The sequence below is a fragment of the Parasteatoda tepidariorum genome, chromosome 1, assembly GCF_982258835.1.
Source record: "Parasteatoda tepidariorum strain Cologne lab strain chromosome 1, Ptep-v5.0, whole genome shotgun sequence".
Classification (NCBI taxonomy): Eukaryota; Metazoa; Arthropoda; class Arachnida; order Araneae; family Theridiidae; genus Parasteatoda; species Parasteatoda tepidariorum.
The window spans coordinates 68,348,525-68,364,137 of NC_141755.1; the positions used below are offsets into that span (position 1 = coordinate 68,348,525).

The 15,613-nt window shown below is 26.2% G+C and overlaps 1 protein-coding gene and 1 non-coding gene across 13 annotated transcripts in view; one reads left to right on the forward strand and one right to left on the reverse strand.

Annotated features, from left to right (window-relative positions):
• The first annotated feature begins 578 nt into the window (after positions 1-578).
• Positions 579-652, forward strand: TRNAI-AAU (transfer RNA isoleucine (anticodon AAU)). The gene has a single exon. It is a non-coding gene; the product is annotated as a tRNA-Ile (tRNA).
• A 4,952-nt stretch (positions 653-5,604) lies between these two features.
• Positions 5,605-15,613, reverse strand: part of LOC107449691 (uncharacterized) — a 40,620-nt gene continuing 30,611 nt past the window's right edge. For 8 of the 12 annotated variants that reach the window (XR_015434616.1, XM_087165788.1, XM_087165810.1 and 5 more), the window contains 6 exons: positions 14,215-14,235; positions 14,021-14,135; positions 13,082-13,189; positions 8,212-8,282; positions 8,055-8,136; positions 6,176-7,032 (listed from right to left, as the gene is read on the reverse strand). Coding sequence is in view for 10 of the 12 variants with exons in the window: in XM_087165788.1 (XP_087021914.1) it covers positions 6,987-7,032; positions 8,055-8,136; positions 8,212-8,282; positions 13,082-13,189; positions 14,021-14,135; positions 14,215-14,235 (443 nt within the window). In the remaining 2 variants the exon portion in view is untranslated. Of the gene's footprint in view, positions 7,033-8,054; positions 8,137-8,211; positions 8,283-13,081; positions 13,190-14,020; positions 14,136-14,214; positions 14,236-15,613 lie in introns of those variants that run through there. The other 4 variants (XM_087165799.1, XM_087165781.1, XM_087165797.1 and 1 more) reach the window with 3 other exon arrangements.

Sequence of the window (15,613 nt, forward strand, 5' to 3'; positions counted from 1 at the left end):
AATTCTCAAATGTTATTTTGTGATATTCATTTAATTCGGACCCGGTTAATACTAATGCCCCCCCCCCCCTGTTTAGATATTTCTGCTGTAATTGGCCATTTTTACGAAAAGTTACAGTTACAGCAGTTCGAATTTATTGAGTGTATCTATTTCTCAATAACGATCAAAAGAGCATACGTAACTTCCACAGTTTTTGCGTTAAAAATTTAGTAAAAGTAATTTCATACGTTTTCCCTTTATCCATGGTCGCCAATAATATGTATATGTCCCCTCAACAATTAAAAACACCAAGTCTTCCACACCTACGCCATTATATTTGATGAATAAAATAAATTTTCATGCATCATCGATTTCAATTCAATTTCAGTTAAATGAAAAGCAAGCAAAAAAACAAAAATAATAAATAGATAATCATTTTGCAGAAGGAATGAAATTTTTATGCTGGAAACTTTATTTTCTCTATTTTTATTTATATAAATTAAATCTATATTCAAAAAATTTAACTTTACTTTCTATAAAAAATTTTGATTTGCAATTGGTGCTTTTTGATTAAAAATATTTAATTCATTGACCAACAAGGCCCATTAGCTCAGTTGGTTAGAGCGTCGTGCTAATAACGCGAAGGTCGTGGGTTCGATCCCCCCATGGGCCAATCAATTTTTTTTTTTTTTTGTCAATAATTTTGGTGCATAAAACCATGATAGGTTCTCTGAGCCGTCACAACCAGGGCTGTGGAGTCGGCGCCGAATAAAATTTGCTCGACACTGTAGGTACATAAATTAAAAGAAGTTTCTAATCTTATGAAAATAAAGTCGAATATTCGTAGTTTTGTGAACAAAAATATCGATGAATATTACAATTATTACTTAACTCATCACATGCAAACGTTTATTGATGATTATCTATTTGATTGAACCATTTGAAAAAAATACAGAAAATTATTGAAAATTCGATAAAAATAAATAATTAATTAATAAATTATTTTCAGATTCATAAATCCCCAAAACAAATTTGTTTAGTTTAGAAGTTTTATTTAAAAACACGAGCAAATGAGTGTAATGTATCAATTGCAGCAGTTTCCAAGTTCATGAACATCTACCAAAGAATCATCTTGCAATAAGATTTTAGATAAGCGTGTGACATCTTTCACACATTTCTAATTTTCTCATAATGGTTTAGCACAATTTCAATATTTCATACTATGTTTTTTAAACTTTACTTATCCAATTATGTTATAATATAAAATGTATTTTGAAATAAAATGTGTTTAATTTTAAACGTACATTTTTTTTAAACAAAACTAGAATCCACAAATTTTGAAGTTTTATCTATTTAATATAGCTAAGGTGCTTTGTTAAAAAAAATTTTCACTTAACATGATGGTTGAAGCATTATTTATATGCAGTAATTTTTACTTATTTATTTTAGCTTAGGAGTTTCGTTGTTAATAAAAATTTATTTTTTAACAACTAATAAAAGCTGTATGTACCTCAATACGTGTTGCACAAAAAACAAAATCGTTGAAGCATTATTTATATATTGTAAACTTTGTACCCAAATAGAAGATAAAATGTATTAAATTTGATTAACACTATACAACCTTTTTACTAATAAAATGTTTATCTTCATTTCACACATTTCTAATTTCAGTAGCAGGCAGAGAAGCATTAATGTGTTATAGCAATAACAATGTTGCTTGTTTTTATCATTGCTGGTAAAATAAATTTTTGAAATCTACAGAAAATTTTATGGCTTGTTATTGTTTTTATAAAAAATAGATTTTTTTTTAAAAAAATCATCTTTATTAATGATATTTAAAAACTGTACTCCTATAAAAAGCATCACATGTCTAAAAAAATTTTTTTTAATACCTCTTAAATTATTGTGTTAAATTAAAAGATTTTCAGATTTAAATTTTTATGTGCTGTATCAGTATGCAATATTTTTAAAAATTTAATTTAGACATCCTCTCAGTACATGCAAAAACAACTGCAGCAGTAATAATATAAATGAACCACTTAAGGATCTCTAGAACTATATCATTGCCTACAGAATTAAGTATTCATTACAGAGAAAAAATAGTTAGAAAAAGATATACAAATAAAAGCGAAACAAATTAATAAATATAAAACTTAAAGATTGCGAAAAGGAATGTCAGTTTCTTTAAGAGTTTAGGAATAAAATAAATAGAGCAAACAATAAATAAATAATAACGCTTGTGTGAATTACATGGCTCCCACTCTATTTCAGGTGGTGGTGGTGGGGGGGGGAATCCCCGACTTTTTCCATTGTATCTAGGGTAAATTTTAATGAAAATCCATCATATTTTATCAATACCCTGCTATTTTTCAACAGAAAACTATGATTTTTTCAAATATTAGATTTTGTGAGCAAAAACATACAATAGAATGAGAATGGAAAAATTTCACTAAAAGGTGAAATTTTATAAAATAATTGTAATAGATGTTAGAATTATTTAAATTAAATGTCAATAACTAATAATGTCATCAACCTCCCTGACTATTTCCTGCTTTTTAGAGTTAAAATAAAATTCCCTGACAATTCCAGGTTTTCCCTGTTCCCCCTGACCCGTGGGAGCCCTGAAATTAGTAATGAAAGAATACTTTTTACTTTAGTTATAGAAGAATAAAAAAAATTTTAAGAGCTTTCAAAAAATTCAAACTATTTCTGCTTTGAACACATTAGTTAGATATATTTTATTGTAGTTTCAGACATGATTCTTTAGGGTATTGTTGTTGCTATATTTATAAATAACATCTATAGCAACTATAAATTCAGGCATAATAAAAGAATACAGTATAGCAAGCAAGAATTTCTATTTTATTTTTGGTCATCATTTGAATCTCACAATTCAATATCACTTTTTAGCAAAAGTACATTATGGACGTACACACTTACTTTAGTTTGTAAACAGTTTATTTCTAAACTCTAAAGGGTAAACAAACAATATATTTATTGCTTCAACAATATACAAATAATTAAGAAATAAAAAGTAATTAAATCAATGCACACACATTATTCCAACTTTAACATCAAACCTATGTTTGTTTGCTTTTAACACTGCTAAGTGAATAAACAATCATGACCATTAATGAAACTTAATTAAATACAGATACAAAGAAATTTGTAAGTCTTAAAGTACCTTCAAGAGTTTTTATGATTTTATAATTCAAGGCTCTTAACATATGTTTACAAAATTATGTATACATATGTAATACATAAATATTTATCATACAACAAACACAGTAACACTTGAAATGTGCATAAAATTTATTTATTTATGAATTTATATCCGTTTAATACAATAATTCAAAACCTAATAACAAAAAAAATCAAAGAAATTGATGTTTAAATAAAACATAATGCAATTTATAAATTTTAAATGAAGGAAAACAACCATTTTTTGTAAAATATTAACACATTTAAGAATTACAAACATTAAATTTAGAATACTTTTAATATGTTATTCAGTATATTTTACTTTTTGGTTAAAAAAATTTTATTATAAAAAGTCCTCCAGCTCAACATAGTAATTTTGAAACAATAATTTTTGTTTTTTAAATATTTATCAAAGTATTGCAATAGGGTGCAAATTTTGGTTTGATCAAAAAATTGGAAGAACAGATTTAATTCAAAAAAGATTAAAATATACTGCACGCTTGAATGTAATATTAATAAAATGGTTATAGGCAAGTGTAATTAAATTAAGAGATGCAATAACATTCCTAAAAGTATAAAAACATAAAAAAACAATGATTTATAAATTTCCAAGAAAAAAATGATAGACAATTATATATATATATAAACACAGAGATATAATTTTCAAGAATACACAAATATTCATCTTAAACACACAATGCTTGCATGAAAAAACCCAACAGATTCATTTTTAATTCATTCTTAAAATATTTATACCAAATTATTTGATGTTCGTGAAATACAAAATAAACTTTTTAAACACACCAATGTTAAAAAGGAATTCATAAAATTATGAAACTAACCTACTTAAAATTGCCCCATAAAATCAATCAGTATAAGTACCATATATATTACACTCTCTATGTTTTTTAAGATAATTTAATATTAAGAATTATTCAGTTAAACTTACTGACTAAAATGAAACTAACATATGTGTTACCTATAACAAAATGAAATATTGATATCATAGACACCAATCTAAGCCCATACTTTTAACAACATATGTTACATTTTGAGATAACTTAAGATTAAAATTCAGTATAACTTACTGACTGAATAACTATATAGGTTAATCATAATAAAGTGAAACATTAATACCATAAATAGCAACCTTTATACAAACTTTTTTCCAGATAATGAAGTCAATTTTCTTAAAACTTATGTCTATGAATAAAAATTGTGTCATTTAAATAATATTACAATAAAATTTTTTTAATGATATTTCTATATAAAAAAAATAAAAAAAACAGGGACACAAGTGTTCATTTATTGAACTGTATTACATTCGATGATTTTATATCAAATATTAATAACAATCAATATCTATATAATTTATGCAAATTTAATATTTCTGCTTGAAATATTGAAATTACTTCAAATTAGATTCGATTATACTTATTATGAGCTTTGTATAATTTTATTGACTGATTTTATATAAAATACTATGTCACATCAACAATCAAAAAAAAGAAAATCAGTATAAAACATTTAATAATTTCTAAGTAGACATCACTAAAAAGACTTAACGACTTAAAAAGGAATAATTTTAAATTTGTGTTAAATTATTTCTTACAAATTTAGATTTTTTTTTATAATTAAGTAAGTTGAAAGTTAAAATTCATAATCAAAGTTCTAAGTCAAAATTCATCAGAAAAATTGGGCCTTATTGAAAAAATTTTTCAATACCACGTTAATAAAGATGTATAAAAAATTGAAACCAATAAAAAAAAAGTTTAAATAGAGAGCTTTTTTATTAAAAAATATCTTTTAAAAATATCAATGCATTTTTTGTGGTTTCTAATGACTTTTCAAAAAGAAATTTAAACTAAAAACACATTTTATATTCATATAAAAAAATTAAATAAACATTTATTTTTTCTAACAAATATTTTGATCTTTTATAATTGACTTTTATAAAGATAACTTTAGAAAATTTATGCAAAATTTATTAATATAAAATAATTAGAACAACAGATATGCATCTAGCTCAAGTGCAGCAGATCATAATATTGAAGTTCTAAACTTTTCACAATTCAAAACTTTCAGAAATGTCAATAAAGTTAGCAGCAAGAAGAGAAAAATTTCTTTTGAATTTTTCCAACTAAAATTACTACTAAATAAATTAAGTCTAGCTACAAATATAAAGATTGAGCACAATTAACTGATTATTCTGACAATATTTCAAAATATTTCTTACTACAGGTAAAAAAAAGTGGGCTTTGAATATACGATTTTTTTAAAAAAAATTGAGCTAAGCTACTTGTACTTTAATTTTTCTACAACTAAACCATAAAATTCATAACAGAGTAAAAGAATTTCATAACTTTATTTATTAAAATATCATAGAATCTAGTTGTAAGCTGTGACTTGGTAAAAATTATTTAAAAAAAATAAAAATTTTAAACTGAACATTCATGTAAATCATGCATGATGTTTCTCAATTACTGCCCTTTACAGATATTTTTTAAAATATTATCAAAAATGAAGATGGGATCACAATGAAAGTCATCAGTTCAGTAATGAAAAAAGAACTCACTATTGAGTTTGACTGAAATAAAAATACCCAAGTCAGTTGAAAGCAAGAAAAAACTCGGAAGTTGTTTCCTTTCAACTCTACTCTGTTAGTTTCAGCCATTAAACGGGTTTTGATGTTTTAATACTATATTCGTTGATATTTACTTGTCCAGTACGGGTAGCATTTTTATTGCCAAAACATTAATTTGCCAGAAGCTAAATTTTTTCACTTCATTTTTAGCAAGAATAAACAATATAAATTAAGAGCAGTCATTACAGAATACCTTACAGATTAATTTATTTGTCACAAGTAAAAATAAAAATCAAAGAGCACTGATAATTAAAATAAAATTTAGCAAAATTATGAAAGCACTTTTGAACGAAAACGACAAATAAAATTAAAAAACATAAACAACAAATAAAACCTCCATAATCAAAATTCTGATAAAATAAGTACTTTAATATCACCTGGTAATTGTTTTAAGCTTATAAAAATACAGGAACATACATTCATAAAAATCTAACACATCCAACAGGCATAGATTGTCAACAATACTGTCTATCAAACATTCTAATTTATAAATGAAATGCAGAAAAGATACAAAAAGTTATTTGGGAAAAATGTATTAAAGAAAACAGTAATTTTTTTTTTATGAAATTCTACTAAAGTCACAAAAAAGTTGCCAGAATTTTACTTAATTCAAAGATTTCAGAATTAATACTGCTTTTAGTGACTAAAGAAATCTTTCATGATAATTTAAGATTAGACTATAGCTACAGCAATCAAACAAAAATAATAGGTACACATCAATGATAACATTAAAAATAATTTTATAGAAGTTCTTCAAATAATATTAAGACAAAACATAAATGGTAACATGAAAAAATTAAATGAATACTTTATAAAATACTGTATATAAGCATCAAAGACATTTTTATAAACAGCAGATAATAATAATTTTAAAAAAAAACATTTGAGATAATTTAAAAAATAATAAAACTTCCAAAAGAAGCATATAATTTTTTTTTTAAAAAAAAGGAGAAATGTTTTTTTCCCTAATGAATCTATGATTTCTGGCAACCTTTTACTAATAAATATAAAAGATACAATTTTAAAAATTCAATCAATAATTGCCCATTTTTTGAACAATTCGTACATGAAAGACATTAAAAGCTTTTAGTTTGCAGCATTCCTATAGAGGCAAGTTACTAAATAAAGAATCTACCAATCGGTCCAAGAGTCAAATAAATCCTTAAATAGATTTGGGTGAGGCTGTTTTCGGATCATGAACATATTCACTAAAATTTAAGAAATGAATAAAGTTAACAAAACATGTCATAAAATCTATTCATTAATATTTATTATTTTTAATATATTTAAGGTATTTCATACAGTTGTTACAGCCAATATCTTTTTCATTGCACACATTGACATTAATACTAAACATACAAACAATTTACAATACAGTATAATAACCCATCTTTTGACCGGTTATGGTATTTTTAGTTTTAAATACATCTCAGTTGGAAAATTATTACATACATAAAAAAAATTAATGCAATTTTTTATATGGAATAAATAAGTCAATTATAGAAATGAATATTTTAAAAATGAAGATAAAATAAAAATGAAACAAAAAGTTATGAGAATTTGCAATAAATATTTTGTATATTACAAGATTGAAATGATTTTTTTTTAGAATTTACACAAGGAGCAACATTTTAAAAAAAGCAATCTTGTCACAAAGTAAAATGTAGCATGCATAACTCTAACCAATATATGCAATAGGAGAAATATCAGATTGGATTGATGTTACATAAAACATGAAGAATGAACTTAACTACAGAAAAAAAAAATGAAATTTGTGAAAAGGAAATTTTTTTTTCTTTTTAAGAAGTTTATTAATGATTCAAAATCTAACTCAAATGTATTTAATCGTTTAAAAAAGTTCATTTTCAAAATAATTTTAAGATATAAAGTCTAAAACAGGTTTAAGAGCTACTTTTGGTTCAAGAGCATTAATATTTCTAAAATTATATTGTACTTGTAAATACAAAATTAATCATTAAAAGTTTTTTTTTGCAAGGACAGGAACTTAATTTTGCCAATAAGGAAGAAGACGAGGGGAAGAGAGTATTTAAGTTGTGAAGGGCAAATGAAAGGTGCTGAAGTAAAAGTCGAATGACTCGTTACCAAAAATTATTTTAGCAATACAAAATAAACCAAATTTCTAAATATATTTAATTTCACAAAAAAATTTAAATATTATGATAATCATCGCAAAAAAATAAATAAATAAATAAACAAAACTGATACTCACACTTCCATGGAATTAACAGAGCTGTTTGAACAGAATTCTTCAATTTTAACATGACAGCTTTTATGACATTGCAGGTTACAGCCTATTAAAGGAAACAGTACTGTTAGACTGCAAACATAAAATGAAAAGTATATAGACTCAAAAAATTACACAATACCTCTGCATTCGTAACCTTGTTTACCAGGCCGCCTAGTTAAGCTTTTCTGACAAACTTGACAGACTGTTACACTATAAGAAAGAAAAACAATTATTCTATTTTACAGACCAGGTTCTTAAAAAATAAATAAACAGGATCATATAACAGCATTGGATGAAAACTTATTTTCATTGGTTAATACCATGACCACAATTTCTTTTACTGCTATTCTACAATTAAAAAATATAAAAATGCTATGCAACGTATTTCAGAATCAGAAGAACTTTAAAAATTAATTCTACAAGTAAAATTATTAACTGTACTTTGTAGTTAAACTATAAAGCATGTGAAAATTACTTTTTAAAACTAAGACTTTTAAATTTGAGAGAAATTTAGCACAAAAATAAAAGACATATACTGACACAAAGAATTAAGCAAAACATATTTTAAGAAGTTCATCCCATCAAAATAAAGATCAACTATATTCAGTATCATTTGACATAATGTTATTGCATGAGGTTAACTCCTGATAATCAAGAATTAGCATAACCAATAATTTTCTCTATTACTTATCCGTTCCAATGGGATGTAATGACCCATTTTCACTGTACCTAAAGTAGGTATCTTGATACCAATATTAGTATATTTAGAACCTATTAAAAACACCAATTAACATAATAGCAGTAAAGCCTTTTACTAAAATTAATTAAGCATCATTGACATTAATAATAATAATAAAGCAAATCTAGATGAATAAGTACCTTTTTCTTTTAATTTAATTTAATAGAACAACGTTTATTTAAATATATATTTTTATTTTATTTGTATCTATATTCAGGAGTAATAAAGCATCATTAACGTCAATAAGAATATTGCAACTTTTAGGGTTCTCATTTAAAAATTAAATACATTTTATCCTCCAGTCTTTTAATATAAAGCTTTTTTATTTCTAATTTTATACCAATTACCAAAATCCATTTTCAAAAATAATTAAAAATAAAACTAAAAATTGTTTCAATCATTTTTGGTGAACAAACTAATATTAGAATTTATTTCATGAAAAAAATTGGTGAACTATTTGTAAATTTTTATTTTATATTTTAAATAATTAATTAATAATATAATACATTTTTTAATTATTTTGTTTAGTAAATTTCTATTTTGTAAAACTGTAGTATAAAAAATCACCATACTACGAGGGCGTTTCGAAAAGTAAAGATACAATGGATCGCATTCCTTAAAAAAAAAAAACATTTATTAGAAAACGTCAGTTACATCTTATTAACTCGATTATTTATTATTTTTCGACATAATCACCCCCGTTATCCAAACATTTATTAAGTCGGTGCACAAGCTTTTGTATCCCACAGTCATAGAAGGTTGTCGCCTGTTGTCGGAACCACATTTCAACTTCATCTTTGATCTCATCATCGTCGTGGAATGATTTTCCACCAAGATGTGACTTCAGGTAAAGGAATAAATGGAAATCGCTGGGCGCAAGGTCCGGGCTGTATGGGGGATGGTCCAATACTTGCCATTTGCATTGTTTGAGTAGTGCTTTGGTTACGAGCGTTGTCATGAACCAAGCGGACTCCACTTGTCAGCATTCCCCTGCGTTTGTTTTGAATTGCCCTTCGAGGACGCTTCAAAGTCTGGCAATATGCGGCAGCATTAATTGTCGTTCCGGGAGGCATAAATTCCAACAGAAGAATGCCTTGTCTGTCCCAAAAAACAGAAGCCATGATTTTTTTTCGCTGAAATCGAAATTTTGAATTTCTTGGCTTTGGGTGAATTCGAATGGCGCCATTGCATTAATTGTTGCTTGGATTCAAGTGTATGGTGATAAGCCCACGTCTCGTCACCTGTCACAATGTGATCAAGGAACTGATCGCCTGCTTCTGCATAGCGTGTGAGGAAGTCGAGTGCATAGCCCATCCTTTTCTTTTTGTGTTCTTCTGTTAACATTTTTGGAACCCAGCGCACACACAATTTCCTGTACCCTAACTTGACAGTCACAACTTCATAAAGAGTTGTCATTGACACCTCCGGTATGATCTGACGCAATTCTTTCAATTTGAGACGTCTATTCGCACGAATTGCTTCCTGCGTTCTCTGAAGAAGGTCATCACAGATGGCCGACCTGTTCTTTGTTCGTCATGAATATCGGTCCTACCTTCAGAGAAATGACGACACCACTTTGTTACATTTTGTCTATTCATAACGTTCCCATAAACAGAAAAAATTTCTTTGTGAATATCCACTAGTCTCTGACCTTTTGGATGAAGAAAACGTATGACGAAGCACACTTCGCATTTGGCGGGATTCTGAATCGCCGCAGCCATTTTAAACACGACCTACTCCAACCAGAATCAACGTTGAAATGCCGAACGACCGCGAGGAGAAAGCTAACGGTTCAAGGTTAAAACCTGTGTTGCCAACTTGCTCGCCAAAACTTTTCTTTTCCTCTGGCGTACGGTGTATCTTTACTTTTTGAAACACCCTCGTATTATTGACAACTGTGAAGCCTAATTAATATAGGTGCAATATAGGTGCCTAATAATATTGATACTGTGGTAAAAAAAATTCTTTTTTTACATCTTCTGAAATGGACAAGGTTTCTAATATCCCCATACTTCCCTTAATGGCTCCTAATACACAACTTTTACATTTTTCTTGTTTGTTCCAATGCAGCTTTATACCATTAGATTTTCCATAATATTAGTAAGAATTTCAACTTACCTAAAGAAAGATTAACTATACAAATAATATTATATAATTTATGTAATATTCAGAATTAATCACAATTTTCCAATGGCTTTATAGATAGCTTAGTTTATCTCATTACTTTTCGTTGAGTTTCAATAATTAAGCTTATAGATTTACGCTTGAAAAGTGAAAATATCTATAAAAGAAACATGCAGTCTGATATAACTTTTAGAATACGATTTTGGTGACATCATCGCCATACGAGGCAAAACTACTACTGTTGGTTTTACTTGTGATAACCTAACATAGAAAACCAAAGATAAATAATTCATAAAAAGGTGCAATAAGACTAATATATGATTGACTAGAGCTACAAGGTAGCAAATCACTCATATTATAGAATATTTATCAAATTCTATGGAAAACTCTTTGACATGTAGTGTGCAAACTGGTGATCGGAAAGAGTTCAAAGTAGACATTTAGGTTTGTCACCCTTTTGAACGTTATTATCATCAAAATTGGTGCAGATCGCTTCAGAATTCAGATTTGTTTAGAATACATACATACACACAAGCATTCACATTTACTTATACAGATATTTATTTAAAATAAGAAATCAGTTTTTATATTCTTCATAAATAAATAAAACAAAAAAATGCTATAAAAAACTTTATTAGTAGATAATGGCACAAAAATATGCAATTGAAAAATAGCCTATTTTATATTATGGATCTGCACCGTATTTACTTTCAGAATGCATCTGCATAACTACTTCCCCCTCCCCCTTTCATTAGTTAGTATAAGGTCATTGACTAATGCTATTTATTTAGTAAAAATATTTTTTTGAGTTATGTTACAAATTAGGAAATATAATTCTTATATATATTTAATTTTATCTTTAAAGAAATCACTTTATAGATAGAAAAAAAAGAGAGATAAAAACAGAAAATGAACTTAGTCATCAACAACTAGTTTAAGTTGCTTGATTTTCCTAATTAAATGCATTTATGCTACAGAAATAACATAAATAAAGATTTAATAATATTCAAAAATTGTTAAGGGTTATCATTAATAATAGGGGAGAGTGGGGTCAATTGTAACAGGGTACGATTGTAACAGAGCAAAAATTTCGAGTATCGGGTTCTAGATTTGGTTCCTAGGTGGCGCACAAGGTGTATTTAATAAATCTACATGTACACCCCTGATGGCAACCATTTTTATGTACTTTTGAAAGAGTTAGGTCACAAAAGATATTTTCACGCCACGCAAGTACTTTTTTTGGTATTAGAATATTATATTGTAACAAAGTAATATTGTTTAAACAAATAAAAATTAGTAACCGAATATGTAAGAGGACACTTTAATTAACATTTCAATAAAAAAAAGATTAGTTTTGCTAATTAACTAGCATTGTTTTTAACAAATGAAGCTGAAATGGCATCTTGGGGACAATTGTAACAATAAGTAAAGGGACGATTGTAACAGCTGAAAATAAATAATCTTATGTTTACAAACCATTACTTAACTCTTTAAGAACCACCAATAGTTTCGTATATCATTTATATTATGTTGCATGTGCATTATTTTATTTGTCACCTTTCACAGCATAAATTAAAATTTTTAACCCCTTAAAGTTAAAAGTTTAACCCTTTAGGTTCCTGCTCATTGTTATTTTTACTCCTAAACTATCACTACTATTTTGATCAATAAAAAAATATATCACAACTATGATAATATGTATAATTAACTATGTTTTAGTTGAATTTATGAACTGTTACAATTGACCCCGTAACTGGGGACAATTGTAACAACTGCACAACTGTCAAAAATTGTTAATAACTAATATAATAATATTTAAAATCAGATACTTATTTTTTTTTTCTAGTAGAGGATAGTCTACTTTACTCGTCTGTCAATTAATACTAATAATATATTGGATTTTTTGTTAGTTAAAAATAGTTAAGTAAAAAATGTTACAATTGACCCCACTCTCCCCTACAAATAAGGAAAAAATATGATTTTAATTAAAAAAATTGTTTTTCTTCTCTCTATTTTTCTTTCTTTCAATTTTACACTTCTTAATGAATTGCGATAAGATAAAGATCAAAATTACACTTAATGGACAAAATTGTAATAAAAAATTGTTATCTCATGAAGAACAAAATAATAATAATAAAATATTTACCCTGGCAAATGCTTTGCAATAAATACATGGTCATTGTAAATGTGCAGCTTTGTACCTTTTTTCTTCCACTTACTTCTATGTATTAGAGAATTGGGTATTAGGTAGCGCCTGAAAAAAAAAAAAAAAAAAGGTCTTGAGTTCTACAAGAAACTCGAAAAAAAAAAAAAAAAAAAAAACAGAGAAATATTTTATGTGCATCATGTTTATGAGCAGATATTAAATAAAAATAGTTTATATGATGTACATAGGGAGGTATTTTTATATGAAAATTTTAGCAATACGAAAGCAATATGAAAGTTTTAGCAGTATGAAAACTTTAGCAGTAAAAAGTTTTGTAACTATTTGCCACTTGTATGTAACTATTTTTGAAAACTTCCTGAATTAAATTACCTAATTACTTTTTAATGAAAAAGAACACACAATATAATTTTTGACATAATGAATGAATTTTCAAGTATTAAATATTTTTATTTTAAATAATTTAGAAAATTTAATTAATTTGTGTTAATCAGCAATTGTGAAAATATTTCTTGTTTGCATAATGAGATAAACATATAGAAAATTAAATTAGGATCACTCTCTTGTAATCGTGCATTAAGAAAACTATATGTCACTTTTATGTAACCAGTTTGAAAAACTACCAGATTCAAATTACTTAATTACTGCATAATAAAAAAGAAAACACTGCAGAATTTGGGGAACAGCCATTAACTGTTTAAATACTAAATCTTCTTAGTTTCATGACTTTACTAGTTATAGTTGATAAGTGCCAATAACAGAAATATTTGTTTAATTTTTTACAAAATAAAATAAACAAATATTGAGAAGTAAATTAGGATAACCAGAAATTCCCTCAAATTGTCCTTTTGTCCTTGTTAAGCAAATTCAACACTAATTACAAATGTTAAAAGGCGAATACTCCATTGTTTCAAAACTTACTTGATGATTCCGTTTTCATTTGTTTCAATAACTAGGGTTGAATTTTCATTAATATATGTCCTTGTTGATAGACCACTAACACCTGAGGCTTCACTTATACTACTACGAGTACTGCCTGCAAAGAAAATTGAAGATGTTAATTATCATACAATTGACAGTTAAATAAATTACTTGATTAAAAATATAATTCTAACCTGGAACATTCAAAAATTGACCTGAAAATAAAAACAGAAAATTTTTAATATTTTTGTAAATCATCAGCTTTGTAGTAAAATTAATATTATAACTATTAAGACAATGCTTACTTTTATCAAGTCCAGTGCAAATTTTTGTATAGAAAAACAAAACAGTAGCATCAGTTATATTTAATTTAAATTTATATCAGACATAAAATACAGATGCATTTAAAGCCATGTCAAATATTTTCTGGATTTCATATAAAATTAAAGTACATAAAATAAGAGAAAACAAAGTATGTTTAGTAACATCTTAACACCTTACTTGTTAATCCTGGATGGAAAAGCAATATAACGAAAAACATATCTATTTAATTTCATAAACTAATATTAAAACTGAAACATTTTTCTTAAAGTCTTATCCTACAATTATAAAAAGTGACAATGCATTATCAGGGGTCTGTCTAGGTTTTTATGAGAGGCACCTATTTTGTGAAAATTTAGACATAATTTGTGAAAATTAAACATTTTACTAAAAAATCAACACAAAAATATGGTAAAGTAAGATGATATTTTCAAAAATTGTCACTAGAAATAAAAAATCATTTATGACTGATAAATTTTTATGTATTTTTTCCCATATATACAAAAATAATTTTGCTATTGTAAAATTTTGGGCTTAAAATTGTATCTAAATTTAAAAATCCACAAAAAATCATTGTCCATTGTTAAATTTCAACTTGAATACAAAAAACAACAACATGCATTTAACAGTACTTGCACTATAAGTTATTTTCATTATGAGAACATTTCCCGCAAGTTTAACAGAAACAAAAAAGTTTCATAAAAAAATAAAAGTCTGGTAGGATTATCAAAATGAGAATTCTAGTATTAACATAGAAAATGTGCAATTCTCATTTAAAATATTGTCTTAGTATTTAAAACATATTTAAACTACATTAAACATACACAAAAGGTAAAAATTAAAATTTTGTGAAAAAAAATATAATAAATTCTAATTATTCAACCACAAGTTTAACAAGACAAAAATTTCAGGGACATGATTTTCAAATAAAATATAACATTTCGGATGACATTGAATTTACGAGAACTGTTTAATTTGATTTTTCTTATGTTTCAATTTAGTTAATTGGATTTTTGAATAACACAAAGCCATATTTATAACAGAAGTTTTGCAAAAATTTGAATTGTAACTTTTGAGCCGCCCACTCTATAGTCTATATCTGTCCCCATTAGACTTTCACATATTTGATGAATACCAAAAAGAATTGCACAGACGTCATTTTCAAACGAACATTAAAACTAAGGTTTGAGTATGTAATTGGTTGGAACACAAACAAAGTTTTTTTTACAATTATGTGAATGTAAATAGAGGACAAATGCTTAAACAACTGTA